Source organism: Abramis brama (assembly GCF_963993115.1).
Source record: "Abramis brama genome assembly, chromosome: 15".
In the NCBI taxonomy this organism is placed as follows: domain Eukaryota; kingdom Metazoa; phylum Chordata; class Actinopteri; order Cypriniformes; family Leuciscidae; genus Abramis; species Abramis brama.
Window position 1 is genome coordinate 18,606,233 of NC_139977.1, and position 25,949 is coordinate 18,632,181.

At 38.8% G+C, this 25,949-nt stretch overlaps 2 protein-coding genes across 2 annotated transcripts in view; both read right to left on the reverse strand.

Annotated features, from left to right (window-relative positions):
* The window catches only part of LOC311097626 (E3 ubiquitin-protein ligase rififylin), a 66,491-nt gene that overhangs the window by 15,682 nt on the left and 24,860 nt on the right, over positions 1–25,949 (reverse strand). The window lies entirely within an intron of this gene.
* LOC311097625 (uncharacterized protein) lies at positions 604–8,888 on the reverse strand. Its single transcript, XM_084137452.1, has 10 exons — positions 8,695–8,888; positions 8,157–8,268; positions 7,830–7,990; positions 7,540–7,682; positions 7,274–7,430; positions 5,141–5,343; positions 2,404–2,503; positions 2,194–2,323; positions 1,911–1,959; positions 604–1,794 (listed from the first exon to the last, which is right to left on the reverse strand). Exons 1-10 carry the CDS (start codon positions 8,762–8,764, stop codon positions 1,783–1,785), a joined length of 1,137 nt encoding a protein of 378 aa, XP_083993578.1. The 5' UTR covers positions 8,765–8,888; the 3' UTR covers positions 604–1,782.

Consider the following 25,949-nt stretch of genomic DNA (forward strand, 5'->3'; position numbering starts at 1 on the left):
TTTGATATCACTGCCGTAAAACTCGCCGTAATGTCGTAACGCTTCGGGCGCAATTTTTGAATTTGAATTCACCACGAGCGCGGGATTTGACGTTTATGGTCTCATTCTCTGCTGAGAAATGGAGATGAAGATCACTGGATAAAGGGCTGAATTTGGATCTGTTTCTTGCAAACTTATGGATTCTAAAGATTTGGATTACATCAAGCTAATAAAATTGATGTCTTTTTTGAATTTATGTTGTGTTTTAGTGTAACATTATTATGGGTCTATAGGAGAAAACGCCTTTTGTGTCTCATGGTAGATAAACCAAATATTACAAAATGGTTAAACGATTAAAGAAGGTATTTTAAAGGAGAATACCATTTTTTTGTAAATTTGGAGTGCTGTCAGTACAGAGAACAACGACTAAAATTGGTGTTGCCTACACCGTGTTATCCTCTTTTTAAAATTTGCACCCTGTTGACTTCAATGGGGCAAGTTTTAAACCTGCTTTTAGCCTCTTAACATCCTTGATGTGTCATTACAAGTGCACAGCCAATGTGAGTGATTCCTTCAGAGTGAACACGGGTGAATCTGACTGCAGTAAATGTGAAAGATACTTTCAATACCACATAATAATTTAATAATGTATTTAGGCAGATCCCCTCTCTACCATGACCAATTTGGGTTTTTTTCATGGAAAGAGTGTCATATTTGCCTCATTCAACGTTTAATTAAACCAAAAACTTGTTATGCACAGTGTAGCTCACAGTGGATCTATATACAACCAGTTAGTCAACATACAAACCCTGTTATGTTAAAAAGTAACATTGAGAGCATTTCTCACTCAAATAAGAAAAAGAAAAATCATAGAGAGAGAGAAGAAGAAGAAAGGATAATAAAAAAATAAAAAAAACCTAGACAGTATATTCACTATATACAAAATAAACAGCTAGCATAGAAGGACACTTAAAATGAAGAGCACTGGTCTTTCAAAATATTCTCCAGCTTTTTTGCTGGTATTTTTCCAAAGATACTCACTGTCTAAGACTATCTACAAACATGAACATGGAACATCCTTTCACTATTAACATGAAACCCCAGCACTTTAGTAAGTACATAAGACCTTTGATTGAAGCCGGTGTTGCTGGATATGCCGTTGAAAGGATTTGAAACAAAACGAAACATCCACAACGTCAAGTGGTCTGGTACATTATTTGCATGTCCAATGACTAAAACCAAGGATGTGAAGTGGGTGGGAATGGTTTCTCTCACCCCCAAATTAGTCCAAAAAAAACAACAACAAAAAAAACACTAGCTTCTATGTTAGTATTTTACAAATATTTAAAAAAGTAAAACATTTTTTTCTATAGGCTGTTTAAAATATATTCCATCAAAAATAGTCTGACAAATTTAGCTAGTACAAAACAAATGTTTTTAAAATTAAGATTTCAAGGAAAACGTTTTCTTGCTGTATATCGGGTTCTGCCAAAATTTGTACAACAGGCAAAATTGTAGTCAGCTGTAAAAAGGGGCTGTAAAAGTTGAATTAAAGAAACAAGAAACATCTAATGTCTTTAAACAGTGATCAGACATGATTATTTGTCACCTTTGGCAAAATGCAAATTGTGTCGTTGCAGACGTGCCAAAAAGCAAGGCACGTGCCATGGCAGCTCCGACATCTGTGTCCACGTTTGGGGATTTGTGTCTGCGAGGTGTAATAGTGCCAATAACTTTAAATGTAATTCTGAATCTCTTCCGTCACCCGTCTTCCTCCGCTCAGATGACAAATGAGGATTTTTGTCAGAAATCCCCCTGAAAGAGAGAAGATTGAGTAAAGTACGTTTAACTGATTCCCTGAATTTTCTCAGAATTTTGAAGCTCATGGAAGCCTTAATAAATAAATAAAAAATCTCTTTATTTCCACCTACCTCATCTTCTGTTCTGACATAGTCCACTCCTTTTGCTGGAGCTTTGTAACTAAAAAAAAAAAAACATTAAGCAGTCAGTCACCACTATATGATATTAGAATTTATTAAAACTACATTTATTTCATATATCTGAACAAGCTAAATGTGATGTTAAGGATATGCTGGGGACATTCAGGAGCTTCTTTGGGGACGAAATGGGAAAAAGCTTTGAAACGGTGAGTCAAAACTGCTCTGGGACCAAGTGTGACTCAGACGGAAGTGGCCGTCAAAGTCGTGCGCTTACTTGTTTCCCGTCTGCTTCTGGCTGGTGAAGTAGCCTCGTTTATAGGCACAGAAGATGCCCACTGTTATACACAGAAGGACTGTCACCACAACCACTACGCCCAGAATAATTCCAGCAATGTTGATATCATCTAGAAAAAAAAGGCAAAGTATGAGATCATAGATTTGAGGGGTGTCCTGTCACATGGGAAAAGGCAATATAAATACGTACAAACTTCCATCAGCTGCGGTCCACATTCAGAGAACCCAGCCTCATTCCTGGCTCTGCAGTAGTACTCCCCCGCATCCTCCTTCCTGACCGCACTGAATTTCTGAAAACCAGAAATTACAGTCATTTAAGTTGACAAATCATTTCGCATAACCTAACCTTAAGTTCAAAAGTTTAAGGTCAGTAAGATATTATTTTTTTTTATTCTGCAAGAACACATTGAATTGATCAAAAGTGAACTTTCTATTCATCAAAGAATCCTGAAAAAAGCAGCACAACTGTTTTCAACATTGGTAATAAGAAGAAATGTTTCTTGAGCACCAAATCATGATTTCTGATGGATCATGTGACACCGAAGACTGGAGTAATGATGCTGAAAATCCAGCTTTGCCATCACAGGAATTACATTTAAATTATATTCAAATAGAAAATAGTTACAGTATTTTAAATTGTAATAACATTTCACAATATTACTGTTTTACAGTATTTTTGATCAAATAAATGCAGGCTTGGTGAGCATAAGAGAATTCAGTAACACTTTACAATAAGGTTCATTAGTTAACTACATTAGATAGTGTGAACTAATAATGAACAGAACTTAATCTTTGTTAATGTTAATTTCAACATTTACTAATACTTTATTAAAATCTTGTTAACATTAGTTAATGCACTGTGAACTAACATGAACAAACAATAAACAGCTGTATTTTTATTAACTAACGTTAAAAAAGATTAACAAATTTATTGCTCATGGTTAGTTCATGTTAGTTAATACAATTAACTACTGTTAACAAATGAAACATTATTGTAAAGTGTAACTGAGACTTTTTTAAAACATTAATAAATCTTACCAACCCTAAACTTTTGAGCAGTATATAGTGTGTGTGTGTGTTTCTAAGCAGCAGTGTATACTTGAAAATACTTGAAGGGTTAATCAAGGTTTTTTTATTTATTATTGTGGATTATAGCAATAATTACACGTTTTTATTTAAAACGCGCTGTTGAAAAAAACTGCAACGCAGGATATTAACAATGAGCTAACAATGTTTTTTTAAGGAAGAAAATATACTAAATGGTTTAAATATTTGGTTTCATTTTCAACTCTTGCATCAATTAAAATGTAATTTTTGTCACCTAAAATTAGGTACCAAAAACCGATTAAACTGAATAAATATGACATGATGAAATATGAACAAAAATTTAAAGGATCCTCTCATCAAAAAACAAAAACTAGACTAAAACAAAAAAATCTGTGTGAAACCTGGAAGCATCTTTCTGATTGTGGTGCGATGTTATAAAAAGTAAGACAGAGGTGTCAAACGAGGTTCTGGCAGATCTTTAAGGACCTGGGCTGGGTTTCCCGATAACGTTGTCTCTTAGCACGCTACGAAGACTCTTAAGGTATAACTTAACTAACGGTATACCATTTCTAGGCGTGTTCCCCGAACAATACCTTAGGAAGCTGCTTAAGATATACCTTCTTACGTGCGACGTTACCCGGTGGTGAATTGGTTATATCGATGGCTCGAGAATCAATTATTCTCTTGTGCAGGGGCTGTTTCACTACATTATGTGAGAAAGCAGTGTTCTTTATAAAAGAAGCACTTCAGAAATAGTTGAAATTGCATTTAATAGGACTCATGGGATATTATAAAAAATAATCCAAACTATAATAGCCTATAATAGCCTAACCTACATATTTTAAAATTGTATCATTGCTGCCATAATAACCATTTCAAATTTTTATGTGCTTTCTTCTTTTTCCCATTTTTGTCCACTGAGTTGGAGCTGCGACGAAATATTGTTCTTGTAAATACTTTCCAGCATTTCAGTAATAAAAGTGTACATCTTACGTACGGTGCTCGGCAGTGATCAAAAAGGATTTAAACAGTGGATTTTGAATCTCTTCTTGTAAACTCAGAGATGTGGATTCAGACAGCAATTAAATTACCACACAACCTGCTTGTCAAAAAACAGTAGGTACTAATTTGGCCAGGGATTTTTACGCGGGTTGGGTGAGAAAAAACACTGATATTATGGATTCGGAAATCACCGACTTACCCCTGTAAATGTTTAAAATATTGTACGAGCCCATGAGAAACAATTAGCGTCTGAATAGGTCTAGGACTTAACTGACAGTAGCCTATGCTTTCACTGGCCTTTAAAAGCACTCTTTAATTAAATTATTAATATTATATAATAATATAATAAAAAATCTAACAATCAGTGTAATGACAATTTTATTCTTTGCATGAAAACACTTGAATTAGCCTAATTGAACACTGTCTGGGTGTATTAAAACTTCAGATTATATTCGTATAGACCTGCAACAGTGATAAGGTAAAGCTAAGAGTGGTCCAGACCAACCTTCCGAACGTATGACTTACAGAAGGTATAATTAGCTAAGAACGTTTGGGGAAACACGCATTATTGATAAGGTACAGCTTAAGGTGTAACTTAAGAACGACGTAGCGTTAAGAAGGTTTCGGGAAACCCAGCCCTGGTTGGCCCTTCAGACGTTGCCTCCTTAGGGGGAAGAGGCTGTTCTGCAGTGCAGGTCAAACTTTAAAAAAGTGGTGTGAAGGTTGTCGAGGGCACAGAGTACAAATGGCGGAGAATGGCACTCTGGAATGTGCAAATGAGGACAGCAGATTCCCCTCATGGCTGAGCCCATCGCACATCAACTGGGTCCCCAAAAAAATCCCTACGCCTACCCCATTGCCTCTTTTTCCGAACTCACCAAAGTGCCCATCTCTCCATTCAGGGTGTAAGTGGAGTTTAAGAACTTTGGGCTGGTCTTGGGGTCTTCTGGGATTTCCTCCTTGTTACGGAACCACTGGTACTGGGACTTCGGGTAGCCCTCATCCTCCACACAATGCAGTTCTGCTGGTTTGCCCACTGGGACGGACTTGGGTACGGAGCATCTGGGCACGACGGGCTTCACTGCATGGCACACAAGAGAATCATCTTAACGTAATTGCACAGACAATAGCATCCTCACACACATGCACCATAGTGACTCTGACTGCAAGCATCCTGGCTAACTGATGAAAGATTTTGTATTTTCAGTCATCAGATTCATTTACATTGTGACTGTGTACCAGATGTAATGCACTCTGTCTGTGTCTGCAAAGGTGTGTGCCAAATGGCCCATACAGATGAATGACCCATTCAGATGTATGGCCCATAGAAACTGGGTGTGAATGAATAAAAAGAATCAGCATTGGTCAGATTGGATTAGCAAGTTAGATCGATCTCCTGTGGGAGGTCCTAACAGGTTTCTATTGTTTGTAGCCCATAGGCTATGTCTTCATGTATAAAGTTCTGTCTCAAGACACAGAACTTTGGGTTAAGATTGTTGAAGGGCGACATGCTAACATCGCTGCTGAAGGACTGCTACACTACAAACCTTCAATAAATTCTTCTCCCCACAAGAACACAGGTCAAGCTTACTTATTTTATGTATTGGAGAAATCTAATACATTGGCGAGCCACCCAAACGACTGCTCGGCCAAATACACCAAAATCTAACACTGAACATGCTGCTCTTTCCCCTTTTAGATCCCTGATTAAACTCAGATGCAGTTTCAGAGGTTTCCTCATATAGCCCTGGACACGCCCTGTAGGGTTTGAGCAAGCATCCTCAAATGTGCGCCAAGGGTGGGTGCCTTGGCTCGCCGCTCCATCTCACGTTACATCGTAGCAGTTGGGAAGTACTAACAATGTCTACAACAGATTCAAAATTCCTCTAAAAAAATAAATAACCCATTTCAGCACAAGGCACAGTACTGAGGGGCTGTCAGACAATAATCAATAGATAAACTAACAATGATCAATACCTTTACAGCATTTGTTAATCTAGCTTAATGTTAATTTATAATAATAATAATAATAATATAACATCAATAATAACTACTCAATTATTAATTGTTAATTGGTGTTTGTTTAGAATATTTTACCAGATGTTAATTTATATCAGTTGAAGTGTTAAAAAAAAAGTGTTATGTAAAAATGTACCTATATTAATAAATGCTGTATTGTTAATTGTTTGTTCAAGTAAGCTGTTATTGTTAACTGTTTACAAATTGTATTTTATTATAAAATGATTTTCCAAATTGTTACCATATTTTTTACAACATTAATCTGGGAGAATGTTTATGCATAAATATATAATTGTTTATTGTTCATTCATATTTATTTCTAGTACTTTAATTTATATTTCATTGAAATATGATGTTAAATGTAATGGCACACACTTATGTTTAAAATTTGGGGGGCATTAAGATTTTTAATTTTTTTTGGAAAGAAAGTAATGCATTTATTCTGCAAGCACAGATTAAATTGATCATTGACATTAAAGACATTTATCATCTTAAATACGATTTCTATTTTGGAGCACAACTGTTTTCAATATTGATAATAGTAATAAATGTTTCTTGACCACCAAATCAGCATATTAGAATGATTTCTAAAGGATCATGTGACACTGAAGACTGGAGTAATGATGCTAAAAATTAATATTTCCCAATCACAGGAATAAATTATATTTTAAAATAAATTAAAATAGAAAACAATTATTTTAAATTGTAATCATATTTCACAATATTGCTGTTTTCCTGTTTTAATTTGATCAAATAAATGCACCAGAGACTTCTTTCAAAAAATAAATTATATATTTATTTATTTATTTATTTATTTATTTATCTTACTGACCCCAAATTTTTTAACGGTAGTGTTTGTAGAATTAACAAATGATATTTTTACTGTTAAAAAAAAGCCCAACAAGGGTTCTTTGCTCCTTCAGATTAAGTCCTCCTAGGTGTTTATCATACTAAAAATAGTATACAGCATTCATTCATAACCCTCCACTCACTTTTTATAGTGAAATTGGCAGTTGAACTCCACTCACTCCAGTCGCCGTCAAAATATTTAACAGGTTTTGCTCTAACATGTGTATAGTAAACACCATTTCCACCAATTATGTCTTTGTGGATATTGAAGTTCCTATATTCAATAGTTTGCCTGATGGGCTGCAAAGAAAGAAAGGGTGTTGTTTATTTGTTAAACGAACTGGAAATGATTCCATCTTAATTTTTAAGAAAGGGTCAAGTGTAACAAACAAATTGTTGGGAAAAACACCTTGTTTGCAAGTTTGTCCCCCCAGATTTCCACTTGAAAGGCAGGTGTGGTTATATAATCATGGCTGTGTTCAATCCAAATGGAAACTTCCTCTGTGTCTTCCGTGTAAATGGCAAACTTTATTCCAGGAGCTGGGATTTTGACTGCAAAGATAGATAGATAGATAGATAGATAGATAGATAGATAGATAGATAGATAGATAGATAGATAGATAGATAGATAGATAGATAGATAGATAAGATAGATAGATAGATAGATAGATAGATAGATAGATAGATAGATAGACTTGCCAATGTTTCTCAGGTCGATGTCTTTTTCAATAACCCCTTCTCCTGTGTGTACTTTGAGCTTGTAATCATTAAGTATCATCAAACTCTTAAAAGTAAAGTCTTGTGGTCCTAGAGTAGCATTTGTACAAGTTTTTATTTCTATTGTTTTTCTTATCGTTTTGCTAAATGGGAAAAAAAAACAAAAAAACATTTCCAGTTCAACATCAGAGTTTAGAGCAAACATTGATTCACATTACATTAAAACACACTTTATAATAACAAAAGCATTTTTAAATATTCAGACATATATTCCACACCCATTTATAGTAAATATGTCTAATGAAATACCAGAGTGTTGCGAATTTGACCTCCTCATTGGGTTCATCATTTAGCGAACAGGTGAGGTTATTCTGTTTTAAGGTCAAAATGGATGTGCAGGTCACTTCTTCCTCAGACCAATCTAAAATGAACCGAGTAGAAAAACATAAACCAACGTTTTTCTAGTCACCCTTGTTAGTGTGCTTCAATGAAAACTACCTTAAATGAACGTTTCACATATTAATTTCCCCCCAAAGACATCTCTTTATGATCATATCATAATAAATCACTACACACAATCTAGCTACATTTACAGTCATAATGCTGGAGCACTTGCCGGTGATTTGACTGAAGACTAATAATCTTATAATCGTTTCCATTCAGAACCAGTGTTATTAATTACACTGTTGAAGATTAGTAGTAATTATTAGTGGTGTAATTAGTAGCAAGTAATTAATTTCTTTTTTAGAGTAACTTACCCAAAAATGTTCAGAACATATAAAAAAATTAAAGTAATAATAATCTCAGAATTTTCTCAGTTTGTTATATACAATCTCAAATCACTTACCATCATCTCCACTCTCAGACAGAATTAAAGGACAGAAAACTACAAAGAGCATCTGTAAAACACCCGCCATCTCTCATCCAGCAGTACAGACATAGATCACTCAAGAGACACGTCCTCATTACTCACACATTTACTGACAAGTGACAGCTCACAGTTCAACTCTCAGTGGTACTTTCAGATGAGAGATGAAGACAGAGTGAGAGAGAGAGAGAGAGAGAGAGAGGGAGAACTGAGGGAGGAACTGAGAGAGAACTGAGATAGGGAGGTTGCCATGGCGACACCCATGAGAAGTCATGTTTAAGACTTGCTGCTCAAACAAAACGCTTGTTTTCGGTCCAAAAATTAGATGAACACTGACTTTTCATGAGGAAAATGCAAGAGAAGTGACCACAACACACCAGAGGAGAGAAAAAGAGGAAAAAGAAGGAGAAAGAAAAAGACAGAAGAAAAAAAGATACAGTTGGAAGAAGGAGCTCAGAAACAGTGCTCAGAAACAGAGCATCAAGCTGAAAAGAAACAAACAAAGAGAAAACAAAAACAAACAAGAAGAAGATAGAGGGACTCAAGCAAGTAACAGCAAGTAACTGGACACTGACATCAATAAGTTTTTGCATTTATTACTATAAAACAAGTCCCAACTGAAACACTAGCCGTTTCTCAATATGCGTTCTTGTCTGTACTTGTGTTCTTGTGAATATATTCTGTATCATGTACATATATAATAAAATAAAATGACACAACCCTGTCTCTTTTTGCTAAATGTTAGTTTTAATGATCAATATTATAATGTTTTTTATTTATCATATTTTTAAAATGAAAACAAAAAGAGTCAGGGTTGTGCTTTATATTTCGTGTTGTTATAAATGTGCAGTGAAGATAATCAATTGCGTTGCCTGAACCACATTTGTGTGGCCATTATGTTTAAGATTTTTTTAAATGAAATTGAAAAGAGGCAGGGTGGTGGTTTATAACATATTTTGTTTTATTTGTAGCCTAGATATACATAAAGAGATAACCAGAGTAGCCAGAGCAAGCTGAGTGACGCTATCAAGTACGCCGCTGTTCCATTTCAGAATTATCGGACTTGCGTCCTCCCGTCCTCGGGAGTTCGTTCTCCTGAGTCGAACTTGTCAAGTCCGAACTACCAAGGACTCAAGTCCGAACTTTGCGTACTTGGTATTGAGAAACAGCTATTCAAACTAACAGCTAACAAGCTAACATTAGACTGTGGTTACCTAGCAACGGCATCAATAACAGCAGTAGTGCTGTTTTAAACAAGGAACACAGAAGCTTGAAGATCAACAACTGTTTCATGATGTCTACACACTCTGACACCATTGAATATCCCCCAGCTATCAAGAGCAAAACTGCAAGAGGAAAATATAAACAGACAATACTTCGAGAAAGACCAGAAATCCTGTTCCTGGACCATTACAAAGATGGAAGGTCCTGTAATTTAATCTTCTGGACTGATGAACCATATGCCTGGCTGAATGTGTTCAGCTCTCACTACCCAGCAATAAAGAGAGCAGGCATTTGTAATGGATGGAAAATAAGTGTACTGGAAGAAAATGACTCTGACACCACCAGAATAACAGTGAACCTGTTCAAAAATGGAATACAAGGCGACCTGAGAGAGTTTGAGTATGACTTTCCTGCAATGAGACTGAGAGCTGAGAAGGAGAAGGAGGTCCTCGCAAGCATCGCTCCAACCCTGGGAGTCAAACCCTCCTGTTCTGTCCCTGCTCCAGACAGACAGCCTGATGCTGACACTGATCCTCCCCTGCTACAACACTCTGAGGCCCTGGACATCATGAGAGAACACTTCTCCCAGATGGAAACAGAACTGGTACAGATCAGAGAGCAGCTGGACCAACAGCAGCCTACAACCCCTACTGTCAGTGACTTCCAGGCCAAAAAAGAACAGGACAGTGTCAACTCACAGCTGAGAGAGTTTCAACAAGAGCTAGATCGTCAGAGAAGACAGCTGGATGATCTCAGTGAGGAGATGAAAGAACTTAGGAAAGACGGAGACAACTGCAGAACTGAATTGGCTACTCTGAGAGAAGAGCTACAGGACAGGGACAGGCTCAGCCTACAAGCCAGACTGAACTCCACACAACCCCCTGTGCCCACCTCTCAGATCCAGACCACATCCAACCAAACTCCCACTACACCTGCTGAAAGACAACACAGCCCTTTCCTCGAGGACTCCCCCCCCTCTCACGCAGCCTGGTGCAGACTCTAATCCCCCACCTGTACCAACCAGCTGCCTCCATACAAACATCCCAAGCCAAGACACCAGTCACAACCCTGCACCTGTCCAAGGCCCTGCCTCTAACCAGACTCCAGTTAGGAGCTCTAGACCTGAAACCACCACCACAGCTCCACATCCAGACCCGACAGCTGAGAATGAACAAACACACACAGGCAGAAGGGCTGACATTATCCTCCTCATGGACTCTAATGGAAAATTCCTAAATGAAAAGACCTTATTCCCAAGGCACAGAACGGAGAAGATCTGGTGCCCCAATACCAGGAGAGCCCTGGAGCTGCTAACAGTACCTGAGCTAGGCTCACCTAGCCACATCATCATTCACACAGGCACCAACGACTTAAGGACCCAGCAAGACAGACTGGCAGACTCTCTAAGGAGAGTCATTGAGCAAGCATCCACAAATTTCCCTACCAGCAAGATAGTCATATCTACGCTGCTGCACAGGAGAGACTTCCACCCCCACACCATTCACAGAGTGAATATCAGCCTCTCCAGGGACTGTGCCCTCAAACCCAACGTGCCCACCACCCGACCCTCCACCTGGACTGCCTGTATGATAACATACACCTACACAGAAATGCAGTCCCCACCCTAGCTAGGACCCTGAAGGATGTTGCTCTTGGAAGGAGCCCTACTACCACTCAAAGGGGTAACCACACAACGCAGACCCCACGAAGACCTCCAGGACCTCCAAGACCATCAAGACCATCCAGACCATCCAGACCTCCACCATACATCCACCCCCGGCCATCAGAGAGGACGGCCAGGCCACCAAACCCACCGCATCACCAACATCACAACCCACAGCCTATCCCACAGCCAACACAACACTGGCCCCCTATACCCCAGCCTGGAGGTCCTCATCCCAACGGCAGAACCAAGACTACAGGAGCAGCAGCCTACTGGACTGAACTATGCTACAGCGGTGAGAAGAGCCACAACCCCACCCCCCTCTGGTGAACTCAAAGACATATTAAACATGCTAAACCTGCTCTGCTCTCGCCTCATATAGCTACATGATGGAAGAGAAGAGACCTCTTAGAGAAATCATAATAATTCATAGTATAGCATGGATATCATTTTAAATGAATAGTAATATAAGGACAATTCTTAACAATATCTCACACATGATACATTCTAAAATGTCACTCAAAGTTTAATATTTTATTAATTTACCTACAACACTATTTTCCTTTTATTTATTTATTTATTTATTTATTTTTTCTTCTCGTTTGTTACTAGTATTATTTTTTAATATCTAGTTTACTATTAGGTGTTAGGATATAAGGTGTTTGTCTAATTTTTGAACAGATTACACTTGGAGATGAAATCGTTTCCAATAACATGTTGGAACATTCAAGGTCTGAGATCTATGGGATGAATATAGTATCAAAATGATTAACACGTGCAAGCACACTTATCAATGAACTTGATACATGTTGCAGCAATGTTTTTCAAACCACAACTGATCAGAGACTAGATCAGATAGATGGGTAGTTGTGCACACATTAAAGGGATACTCCACCGTGTTTTCATATTAAACTATGTTTTTCCCTTAACTAAGACGAGTTGATACATACCTCTCTCGTCTCAGTGCGTGCACTCAATCGCTTTGGCGCGCGGTGACACTTTGAAAGCACTTAGCTTAGCCCATTCATTCAATATGGGCCAAGCAGAGAAGCTACCAAACACCTCCACGTTTTCCCTATTTAAATACAGTTACTCGCGTAGTGTAACTCGACCTAGGACGGTAACACAAAACAAAACGTTGCGTTTTTCTAAGCGTGTAAAATGGATAACTATATTGTATGGCGGAATACCATAGCAAGTGCTTGTAAGCACTTCGACTTCGGCGCAGTAATATCTTCACTAGAGGGAGCGGGGGCCGGTGAGAGGATTTTTCACGAGTGAAGATATTACTGCGCCAAGACGAAGTGCTTACAAGCACTTGCCATGGTATTCCGCCATACAATATAGTTATCCATTTTACACGCTTAGAAAAACGCAACGTTTTGTTTTGTGTTACCGTCCTAGGTCGAGTTACACTACGCGAGTAACTGTATTTAAATAGGGAAAACGTGGAGGTGTTTGGTAGCTTCTCTGCTTGGCCCATATTGAATGAATGGGCTAAGCTAAGTGCTTTCAAAGTGTCACCGCGCGCCAAAGCGATTGAGTGCACGCACTGAGACGAGAGAGGTATGTATCAACTCGTCTTAGTTAAGGGAAAAACATAGTTTAATATGAAAACACGGTGGAGTATCCCTTTAATAATTAGCACCAGGCCTATTCTTAGTTGTTTGTGTGTGGGTTGTGAAATGCTTAAAAACCGCGAAAAGAAAGTCTCAAAATCCAAATGAATCAAATGAGATCGACTCAGAAAAGACGTCAATGAATGCATGCGTGTCACCTGATCCACACATGCACATCTTCTTTGTTGCATGCGCAAATTATGATACACTAATACAAAGGAAAACATATGTATTCACAAAAATGTCTCTATTTGTACAAATTGCTTCACATTCATTCAATTTAGAATTTTGCACACGCAAGTTGAAAGGCATGGATAAAACATTTCTGCAACATGTATCAAGCTCATTGATAAGTGTGCTTGCACGTGTTAATCATTTTGATACTATATTCATCCCATAGAGATCATCAGCTTTTGGTTTAAAGAGCAGAAACTCAGATTTTAATAGAGCGTTAAAAGACTCTGACATCATAGTTTTACAGGAGACATGGTGCAGAGAAGATGTTTCCACTGGTCGTCCTCACGGCTACACTGAGATTATTATATCATCAACAAAAAATCCCACAATAACTCAAGGCAGAGATTCAGGAGGCATGATTATATGGTGTAAATCAGAACTGAGCCAATCCATCACAGTAATTAAAAAAGAAGAATCTTATATATGGTTGAAAATTAACAAACAGATGATTTGTGCTGAGCAACATGTCTACATTTGTGCCATCTATATACCTCCATCAGAATCCCCCTACTACAACCCAGATATTTTCTCTATTCTTGAGGAGGAAATTAACCATTGTAAAACCATGGGAAATGTATTAATCTGTGGGGACTTGAACACTCGAACAGGGGAAAGAGCTGACACTATGAACACCCAGGGAGACAAACACTTACCTGGAAGCACCTGCTTGAATGTCCTGCTAGAAAGAGCTTTGACAAGCTTACTAATACAAGCGGTATGCAGTTTTTACAGCTATGCCGTACACTGGGTCTGTACATAGTCAACGGCAGGCTACGAGGGGACTCTCTGGGTTGCTACACTTACAGCTCAGCTCTTGGAAGTAGTACGGTAGATTATTTCATTACAGATCTAGATCCAGTGTCTCTCAGAGCTTTCACAGTCAGCCCCCTCACACCCCTCTCAGACCACAGCAAAATCACAATATATCTGAAAAGGGCCCAGTCTAAGTCTGGAGCCCCTAGTGCCTGTGAACTGTTTAACAGCACATACTCATACAGATGGACCCCAGACAGCATGGGGGCGTACCAAAAGGCACTGGAAAATCAAAACATATATTATTTAACTCATTTATTTAAAACTGAAACATTTCCCCAGAATAATTCTGGTGTAAATTCAGCTGTGGACAAAATCAATTCAATATTTCATCATTTATCTTCATCGTCTAATTTGAAAGCCTCCAAACCAAAACCTCAACAAATGAACAGTAACAAATGGTTTGACACTGAATGCAAAAACCTAAGGAAAACTTTAAGGAAATTATCAAATGAAAAGCATAGGGACCCAGATAACCACAATATACGCTGTAAATATGAGGCCACTCTGAAACAATACAAGTACACCCTAAAAACTAAAAAAGAACAACACAACAAAAAGCAACTCTGTGAAATTGAGGAATCTTTAGAGTCCAACCAGTTCTGGGAGAAATGGAACAACCTAAACAAAACCCAGCAGGATGAATTGGCGATTCAAGATGGAAATACTTGGATTAATCACTTTAGTGAATTATACAGTAATATTACAAAAAATGATGATCAGTACAAGATACTCACAAAATGGAAAACTCTGGAGGCGGTGATAAAAAACAACCAAAACCCTCTAGATTACCCTGTAACAGAACAAGAATTAACAGAAGTCATCCAGTCCCTGAAAGGAAAAAAGGCTTGTGGTGTAGATGGAATCCTCAACGAAATGATCAAATACTCAGATCATAAAATCAGATTGGCTATACTAAAACTATTCAATACTATTCTATCAACTGGAACTTTTCCAGACATCTGGAACAAAGGTTTAATAACCCCAATTCATAAATCCGGAGATAAATATGACCCAAATAACTACAGAGGAATATGTGTATCCAGTAACCTGGGAAAAATATTCTGCAACATCATTAATAAACGACTTGTCAACTTTCTTGATGACCACAATATTCTGCATAAATGCCAAATTGTTTTTTTTTGCCAAATTGCCGCACAACGGACCATATATTTACACTCCAGACTCTAATTGATCAAGAATTAAAGGTAGGGTAGGTAGGATTTTTATAAAAAACTTTTTTTTCAAATTTGTTTAAACTGTCTTTATATACCAATACATAATTAAAATGTAAGTGCTCTGAAAAAGAGAGTATAAAAATCTCCATGGCTACCACCACTGTTGCTACAAGATCTGCCCATATGCGCGCGCACCCGTTTGATTTGAGGAGTGCAAGAGAGGCGCGGAACCTACAAAGAGTAAAATTATGGCAGAGAAAGAGCATTCAAAATTCAAAGCACCTGCATGCAGTCAGCGAAGGCAAACAAAGGCAAAAACTACTTCCTCGCTCGGACCCTGGTTGCCCGCACTCTTGAACGACCTCCTCTGCTTCGCCCTCGACCCCGGACCTGTCCTCGACTCCTCGAACCGACGATGCGGTACCTGTCACTGGAGTGTAACGTTAGTCCTCATCAGAGTCAACAATGTTTTCATCATGGAAACTCTTACATGCAAAACACCGTATATGTTATGACTATTACACGAAATTCACCTTCATCACAGTTTAACTGATGGTAATGGAAAAACGTGTATCAATGCAACCTGTTTTTAGCTTTGCCTTATAAATATAGCTCGTTACCTATAGCCTAAATATAGCTCGTTACCGAATCAAACAAAATCTATTTTAAACTTTACCAGTATCGATATGCTAGCTTGATAGTGAGTACTAAAGCCATCTTATTTGTTTCTATTTATAGTGATAAAGTTAGGTATTTTATTACATGTGATTCTGACATGATGTCACTGCATGCACTGAGCTCCTCTCCCCTCGTCTCAGGTAAATAAATGCGTCTTCCAGCTGAGCCTGAGCGTTTGGCATCGCGCGTTCATGTGTTTTGGGGGCGTGGCTTTGGAAGGAGCCCAGAAGGTAGGGGGTGGGAGTAAATGGAAATAATTAGCTGTGTTTACAGTCGTGAGAGGTCTACAGACACTAGATTTTTATACTATCTTACATTTTAATTATGTATTGGTATATAAAGACAGTTTAAACAAATTTGGAATGTTTTTTTTTTTTGAAAAATCCTACCTACCCTGCCTTTAAACATTAAGAAAAGAAAGGTATATGCCTGTTTTGTTGACTTCCAAAAAGCCTTTGATTCCATCTGGCACGAGGGCCTCTTCTACTTGAAAGTGGCATTGGAGGAAAAACATATGATTTGATTAAGAACATGTATACAAAAAGTGAATGTGCCATAAAGATTGGAAACAAACAAACAGCGTTCTTCTCCCAGGGCCGGGGAGTGAGGCAGGGGTGCAATCTCAGTCCAATTCTCTTCAATCTATATATCAATGAATTAGCAAACCAATTAGAGAGTTCCACGGCACCAGGGGCCTGTACCATGAAGGTAGCTGAACAAACTCGGGGTTACAGGATTAGTTTTGAGTTGACAAAACCAAACCGATGCAATCAGGCTTTATTGGTACCATGATGCAGCTCATCAACTTTCTCTGTCAACTCAGGCTTTGATCCTTAAGCTATGATTACTCCACGCGCGTGCACATAAAAGAGTGACGTCGACACTGAACAACCAATCGCGGGTAAAGCTAGAGCAATATATTTTTCCGCGGAGGAGCAAGAGATAATCATTAATAATTACGATTAATTTAAATATGTATTTCAAGCTCGAAACAATACGGTCTCTGCTGCCAAAGCAAGAGAAGACTGTTGGAGAAAGATTGCTGATTGTTAATGTGTAAGTTAAACAAATACATTCTATATTTATGTAAAATTATGTATGTATATATGTATGTGTAGCCTATATGTGTAATATAGCCAATAGCCTATTTTTGTAATATATAAAAAATGTGCATGTATGTAGGCTACTAAGAAAGATTAACATTCATTGATTTTTAGATTTTTAGATGCAACCCCAACTCCAAATGTTCTTGGCAGCAGATAAAGACAAAATATAAAAATATAATTCAAAGTGGTTATTTCAAGGAGTTAATTCAAAGAGTATTTACCACAACCTTTTATTACTTTTGTGAACATTTTATCACACTTGTTTGCAGCAAACAGAAATAAAGAATTAAATTCAGAAAACCAGAATACACTGGCGGAGGAGTTGGCTCTGAGTAGGCAATAAGGGACGGCCGATTATGGATGGGATTACAGGTGCTGTACAATCTGACCCTGGTGCTGGCTCCTCTAAGCAAGTAACACTGGGTACGTGTGCAATACATTACTACTTTTTTTTTAAGTTTTAAATATGGCTGACTGTATGTTCTGCAGGGAAATACAGTGTCCCTGTTGAAGCTAGCACACATTCACACACACAGACACAGACACACAGACACAGTCTCCCACACAGAGGTCAGTATGCAGCAGACAGAACACCAAACATAACCTGCTTTACAACAGTTATGCTTTACAGTGGCCTACTTTTATTTATTAGGGTGAAGCAAATGATGAAGACACTCTGTCTGTGTGTTCTCAGACAGTTGCTGATGTGAATGCACTGGGCTTTTTATTATGGCAAACATTTGAATGTGTGGCATAAAAAAGGGACTGGCCCTTACACATCTCTTTTGTAGGATTTTTCACAACCTGACCCAGAAACTGAGGCCTCTACCTCAATGGGCTTCAGAAGAAATGTGTAAGGATTTAAAACCCTTGACATAAATTACAGTCAGTCCTGTGTTTGTAGGAAGTCAAGGAACTTTTTGTGATTTTGATGAGCCTCCAGAAAACTTGTAATGATCATGTTTGTGGTGGAATTATGTTTCAGGTGGAAACAGACTCAGTCAGGGCCCTGTACAAAAGGAGTCTCGAACTAGACTGCACACTAAAAGAGTCTCAAGCTAGACTGCACACTAAAGGAGACTTGAACTAGACTGCACACTAAAGGAGCTGACTGTGAGCTGAGGAGGCTCCAAACAAAATCAAACAGCTGGATAAAACTGATCTATATATATATATATATATATATATATATATATACAGTGAGGAAAATAAGTATTTGAACACCCTGCTATTTTGCAAGTTCTCCCACTTGGAAATCATGGAGGGGTCTGAAATTGTCATCGTAGGTGCATGTCCACTGTGAGAGACATAATCTAAAAAAAAAATCCAGAAATCACAATATATGATTTTTTAACTATTTATTTGTATGATACAGCTGCAAATAAGTATTTGAACACCTGTCTATCAGCTAGAATTCTGACCCTCAAAGACCTGTTAGTCTTTCTTTAAAATGTCCACCTCCACTCCATTTATTATCCTAAATTAGATGCACCTGTTTGAGGTCGTTAGCTGCATAAAGACACCTGTCCACCCCATACAATCAGTAAGAATCCAACTACTAACATGGCCAAGACCAAAGAGCTGTCCAAAGACACTAGAGACAAAATTGTACACCTCCACAAGGCTGGAAAGTGCTACGGGGAAATTGCCAAGCAGCTTGGTGAAAAAAGGTCCACTGTTGGAGCAATCATTAGAAAATGGAAGAAGCTAAACATGACTGTCAATCTCCCTCGGACTGGGGCTCCATGCAAGATCTCACCTCGTGGGGTCTCAATGATCCTAAGAAAGGTGAGAAATCAGCCCAGAACTACACGGGAGGAGCTGGTCAATGACCTGAAAAGAGCTGGGACCACCGTTTCCAAGGTTACTGTTGGTAATACACTAAGACGTCATGGTTTGAAATCATGCATGGCACGGAAGGTTCCCCTGCTTAAACCAGCACATGTCAAGGCCCGTCTTAAGTTTGCCAATGACCATTTGGATGATCCAGAGGAGTCATGGGAGAAAGTCATGTGGTCAAATGAGACCAAAATAGAACTTTTTGGTCATAATTCCACTAAACGTGTTTGGAGGAAGAAGAATGATGAGTACCATCCCAAGAACACCATCCCTGTGAAGCATGGGGGTGGTAGCATCATGCTTTGGGGGTGTTTTTCTGCACATGGGACAGGGCGACTGCACTGTATTAAGGAGAGGATGACCGGGGCCATGTATTGCGAGATTTTGGGGAACAACCTCCTTCCCTCAGTTAGAGCATTGAAGATGGGTCGAGGCTGGGTCTTCCAACATGACAATGACCCGAAGCACACAGCCAGGATAACCAAGGAGTGGCTCTGTAAGAAGCATATCAAGGTTCTGGCGTGGCCTAGCCAGTCTCCAGACCTAAACCCAATTGAGAATCTTTGGAGGGAGCTCAAACTCCGTGTTTCTCAGCGACAGCCCAGAAACCTGACTGATCTAGAGAAGATCTGTGTGGAGGAGTGGGCCAAAATCCCTCCTGCAGTGTGTGCAAACCTGGTGAAAAACTACAGGAAACGTTTGACCTCTGTAATTGCAAACAAAGGCTACTGTATCAAATATTAACATTGATTTTCTCAGGTGTTCAAATATTTATTTGCAGCTGTATCATACAAATAAATAGTTAAAAAATCATACATTGTGATTTCTGGATTTTTTGTTTTTTAGATTATGTCTCTCACAGTGGACATGCACCTACGATGACAATTTCAGACCCCTCCATGATTTCTAAGTGGGAGAACTTGCAAAATAGCAGGGTGTTCAAATACTTATTTTCCTCACTATATATATATATATATATATATATATATATATATATATATATATATATATATATATATATATATATAACTTATTTAACCAAGTAACACTTTAGTATGAATATTTATTAATGCAACTTTCTCTTGCTCTCTTTCTCTCTCCCATCCCACAAAACCAATAAAACAGTTTGAGACATATCTGCAGTTTCAATGTGCTTTTATTAAGTGTAATATTGTATGGTGATTGCATCTACATCTGCACCAGCTGGGTGGTCAAGTGTGATCGGGTCAGTTTCATCGGGGAGAAGCTGGTTTTGTGTTGTTTCTCGCTCTTTCTACTGGTGGCTATATTGTGCAGAATGGCACATACAGCCACTATCTGTGATGCCCGCTCTGGTGACTCTGAAGCGCCGAACACAGTTGAAATGTGCCTTTAGGATGCCAAAGGTCATCGCTATCTTCACTCTGGTTTTACTGAGGGCCACACTGAAGCGGTGCTGTGGCCCTATCTGAGGGTCATGATAGGGGGTCATTGTGTAGGTTTTTCTATCTCAGTTCAAATTAACAGTGTTTTGTACTGTACCAAATTTAACTTGCTTTCCTCAAAGCGCTGACACAACACAGACTCAAGGAAAATTTGTAAGACAAGCAAACTTGATCATATGTTCATGACCACAAGTCATCTGCAGATGAAATGTTTAGTAGATCATTGTTATATCTGTTAAAGTTACTATTAATTTAAAGATTCATCTCACAGAAAATAATCATCTCACATATTCACATCATCTCTACCTGAACATTAAGGCTGTGATAGGACTTCCTATTAACATAATCTGCCTCATGTTCCCCTAGAGCAGTGGAGATTGGAGCAATAGACTGCATACATGTTGCAATGACTTGGGAATCCTATCATAAGATTATCAGAAGAATAATAAAAAAGATTCAAAATAATTCTTAACATGTATTATATTGTATAGTACATTTGTGAAATTTGCTTTTTGAGAAAAAAAAAAGTGTTCATGTGATGTCACCCTATCAATATATCTTACCGGCAATTTTATAAAAGCCCTCTTTTATGGACATGGTCGATAAATGTCCGGGGAACACTATTAATGAAGCTTTTCATGTACTCCTGCAGAGCGAGGACCATCTTGCGAATGGTTCGACAAACATATGTTTTCCCCTAGCTTCTGTGCGTCACCCACCGTGCAAGAATGTACCACTTGCACACACACAAAAAAAAAAAAACGCAACGCAATACAATTTGCGGTACAGTAAGTGCATGAATTCGACGTGTTAAATTCTTTATGTGAGGCTCAAGAAGTTCGCAAAGATAAGACATTCCTTCCGCGGAAAATCTGTATCTTTCATACAAGTAACTATCAGTTAAGGCAAGGGGATTTTGTCTGGCTAAAAACTATTTCTCTACGAAGTGCTCGTCAAACAATTTGCGCTGAGATGTCCACCGGATTTGGAAGAAAAGGTGAAGTCATTGCAACAGACACTTGGAATAAGTTACGTCACCTATAATGTTTCTTTGCTCTCAGCTGATTGGTCAAACTTTGGTCTGAGATCTTGAATCCAGAACATAACCTGCCCCGGAGCAGGTTAGCCGTGCAGCGTAAGATACCATGGCAACGAACACCGATTAAAGCCGAGCTACTTTCATAGTACCTAAAACCCAGGGTTGGCGGAAACTAAGCTGAAACATAGCTGGCTAGCCACCTAATCCGGCTTCATGGTACAGGCCCCTGGCCTCACCCTGAACAACACAGAGATCAGAGGTCTGCTGTATGCAGATGACTTAGGCCGTGTGTCCACCAAAGCGTTTTTACTCGCGGCTGGCGTGTTTTTTCAATTGTTTTCAATGGGAGCGCCGCGTTTTTAAAACGCAATGAGCGTAGCGAGGCGCTGAGCATTTTTTACACGCTGAAGCGCTGAGCGCTCTGCGTTTTTTACAGGTCGCGGAGAGTTGAAGAATGTTCAACTTTGGGTAAAACGCAGCGCTCATCACTGTCACTTTTTACCCAACCGTCCAATCACAGTGGAGGAGGGGCGGGACTAATACCACACCGACCAACCGCCACATTCTGCTTGTACAACGTCAACAGATGACAACAACAAGCATAATAACGGAACAAAATCATTTAAAACAAGAGCCAGAGAAAATACGTTATATATTGTATCGACATTGTTATGTAGAATCAACACAGAAACAAAATATGTGTGAAATGAGATACTAGTAACACTCTCGCGGATATTCCGTATCATAACAAGCAAAGTGTTTCAACTGAAAAAAAACCGCAACGCTGCCAAAACGCTCTCAAGCACCCACAGATAGGCGTTTTCAGCAGAGCGCTCAGCGTTTTCAGCTGGCTAAAAACGCTTTGGTGGACACACGGCCTTAGTGTTGCTCTCACCTACTAAAGAAGGTTTGCAGCAGCGCCTTAACCTCTTGCAGAGATTCTGTCAGACCTGGGCCCTGACAGTAAACACAGTAAAGACTAAGATAATGATCTTTCAGAAACAATACAGAAATCAGGTTACACACAATTTCTATTTAGACACCACTAAATTACAACACACAAAAAACTACACTTACCTTGGCCTCGACATTACATACAGGGAACCTCAACATGGCTGTGAAAGATCTGAGGGACAAAGCAAGGAGAGCTGCAATAAAAATAAACATTAAAATCTATATTCCAATTGAAATCTGGCAAAAAAAAAATTCCAATTTGTACTAGAACCAATAATTCTATATGGTAGTGAAATTTGGGGGCCAAAACTTAATAATGAATTTGACAAATGGGACAAAACAATCATAGAATCTTTCCATACCGAGTTCTGTAAGAGCATCCTACAGGTGCAGAGAAAAACACCAAATAACCTGTGCAGAGCAGAGCTCGGCCAATACCCCCTCTTACTAAAAATACAAAAAAGATCAATTAAATTTTACAATCACTTAAAATCAGTTAACCCCCAGACATATCATCACAAAGCCCTAACATACCAGGAGCTGAAACCAGAAAAGAGTCCCCTCAGCCAGCTGGTCCTGAGGCTCTCTGCAGTAACAAGTACCCAACAGCCTCAGGACAGCAACGCCAACTCAAGCAGACCAAACCAAATTATCAACAAGTAGAAAGAAAAATATATTGGATACTGGAAAGAAATGACCAAAACACAAAGTAAATTACAATGTTATCTGACCCTAAAAAGAGAATTCACACTGGCAAATTACCTGAGTACAATAAAATGTCCTAAACTAAGAAAAATGTTGACAACATACAGACTGAGTGAACACAGCCTGGCAATAGAAAAGGGTCGCCACAGACAGAGCTGGCTACCACAAGAGGAGAGACTCTGCTCCCAGTGTGACAGAGGACAGGTAGAGACAGAGCTGCACTTTCTAACCTCATGCCCCAAATATAATACACTAAGACAAAAACACTTGGCAAACATTTCCCAAATATACCCTGAATTCGAATCCATATCAGACACACAGAAACTCCCATATGTACTGGGAGAAATGCCCAAATGTGAAATAATTGCTGCAAAATATGTCTCCTCATGCCATGAAATGAGGACAACCAGTGGAACCTCAGATGGATAAATAATTGTACAAATTTTCAAATAATTATTATTTTGATTGTTTGATATTTTAGTAATTGTTTTTTTTTTTTTTTTACATTTGATACTGATTTCTTTTCTTCTTCTTCTTTTTTTTATTTTTATTTTTTATAAATGTATTCATGCATTTGTTTACTGATTAATTTTTATTGATTATTTGTTCATTGCCTATGTAATGGCCAATGCTTTGGCAATACTGTACAAGTCATGCCAATAAAGCTCATTTGAATTGAATTTAGAGAGGGAGAACAGGATATGTCTCACATGTAACTGAAAGAGACGTGTAAGGGGCCGATCACACCTGACACGTTTTTCAGGTTCGAAAACGCGAGGTGCGCAGCACTTTACATAATGCCTGGTTCAGATTACACGATTTTAGCCCGATTTTGCCACGATCCGTTTGACTTAAGGCGGGCATACACTGTGCGATGTCTGTGCGATTTCAGCAAGGAACCTACTCACACTGAACGAGTAGATCGCATGCGATGTAAAGCCAAAGCTCAGGATTTATGTACTCACACTGTACGGTCCGAACATCGAGCTGCGACTTGACTGCTCACACTATGCGTGTGAAATATGCGCGAATCAGCGCGATAAATCCTCGTGCCGGGTTGTGCCTATGGATGATATCATATGTAGCCTATCCAGAGATATTGTCGAAACAAGCATCAGCTATCAATATCAAGAAGATTTAGCATTTCCAATTTATATATTAAATTATTAGTAGGCTAGTACTGTTGTATTATTATTATTATTATTATTATTATTAGGGAAGGCCTAGGCTATTAAAGTGATAGGCTATAATTAAATTGCCACGCAACAATTTCATAGCGCATCACCGCATAACCAACGCGCTGTGAGGATAATAAAATATTACATAGGCTAGAAGCTTACTTCTCATTAAAAATTGTCTAAAACATTTAGGTCGATTACAATTAATTATATACATATAATTAATTGTTAACAGTCTATAATATGTCCGAACACTGCAATAATTCATCAATGAAAATTAAAAACAGCTTTATTTCAAAAACATTTTTTAACAATAAAAGAGGCAAGTGGCTTGGGAGAAGTGGGTAATGGTTAATCCATTTTGCAACACGAACTGGAGGTAAGCAACAGTAATTTGTAGCTTTGAACTACAGAACTTAAAGATCTCCCTTTTTTCGTTTTTTTTCGGGTTTTTTTTTTTTTTTGCTGCAATGAAATGTTTTCGCGCAGGCGCAGTGAGGGAAAAACACAGAGTTTAGAGCAATCGGTTCTTATCACTGCTTCAACTGTGCTATATAGTCACGAGGAGCGACCAAAATTTCTAACATGCCAGAAATTCATCCGACCATACGATTGCCGGTCGTGAGAGGTTAATCGCCTCTTTTTTCCCCCTGTACACTGTACGAACACTGCACGACAAACGACGCACGACAAAGCTGAAAATCGGCCCGACCCGAAAAAGAGTCGCACGAGTCAGAATTCGGCTCAAAATCGGACGAAAATCGCACAGTGTATACCCGCCTTTAGAGTGTCGTGGGAATTCGTATACGACAACGGGCGTCGGGACGCAAGATTCGATCGTTTCATATCGTATAGTGTGTCATAGCGGGCGACAGCCTACGTTGCGTCTGCGATGCTTCACGACACCACGACAAAAAGACTAGCATGTTTAATTTTTTTTTCGGTCCTCGACGGGTTCTATCACGTGTGACATTGACCAATAGGAGCACAGACGCATTTCCATTCACAGCTTTCAAAAATGCCGAAACGAAATAGAGACGATGGTGTTGCTAAGTGGAATTATGAAATGGAGGAAAGGTTCGTGGAGCTGTGGCAACAGTACTCCTGCCTGTATGATGTTTCATCGAGAGATTACCATGACAGAATTAAAAAAGAAAAATGCTGGCGAAAAATAGCAGAAGTACTTCAGCAATCCGGTGAGTAACTGACTGGAATTAGCATTAAGCTAACTAATGATTCATTAAATTGTACTTCGCTATAGAGACACTTGTTTGTGTGAGTGTGATTATGTATGTGTGTTACGAGTGAGAATGCGTGAGTGTGTGTGAATGAGCGAGCGAGCGAGCAAGAGTGTGTGTGAATGAGCGAGCGAGCGAGAGTGTGTGTGAATGAGTGAGCGAGTGTGTGTGTGTGTGTGTGTGTGTGTGAATGAGCGAGCGAGAGTGTGTGTGTGTGTGTGTGTGTGTGTGTGTGTGTGAATGAGCGAGCGAGAGTGTTTGTGTGTGTGTGTGTGAATGAGCGAGCGAGTGTGTGTGTGTGTGTGTGTGTTTTTGTTTATATTACATTGTGGGAACCAA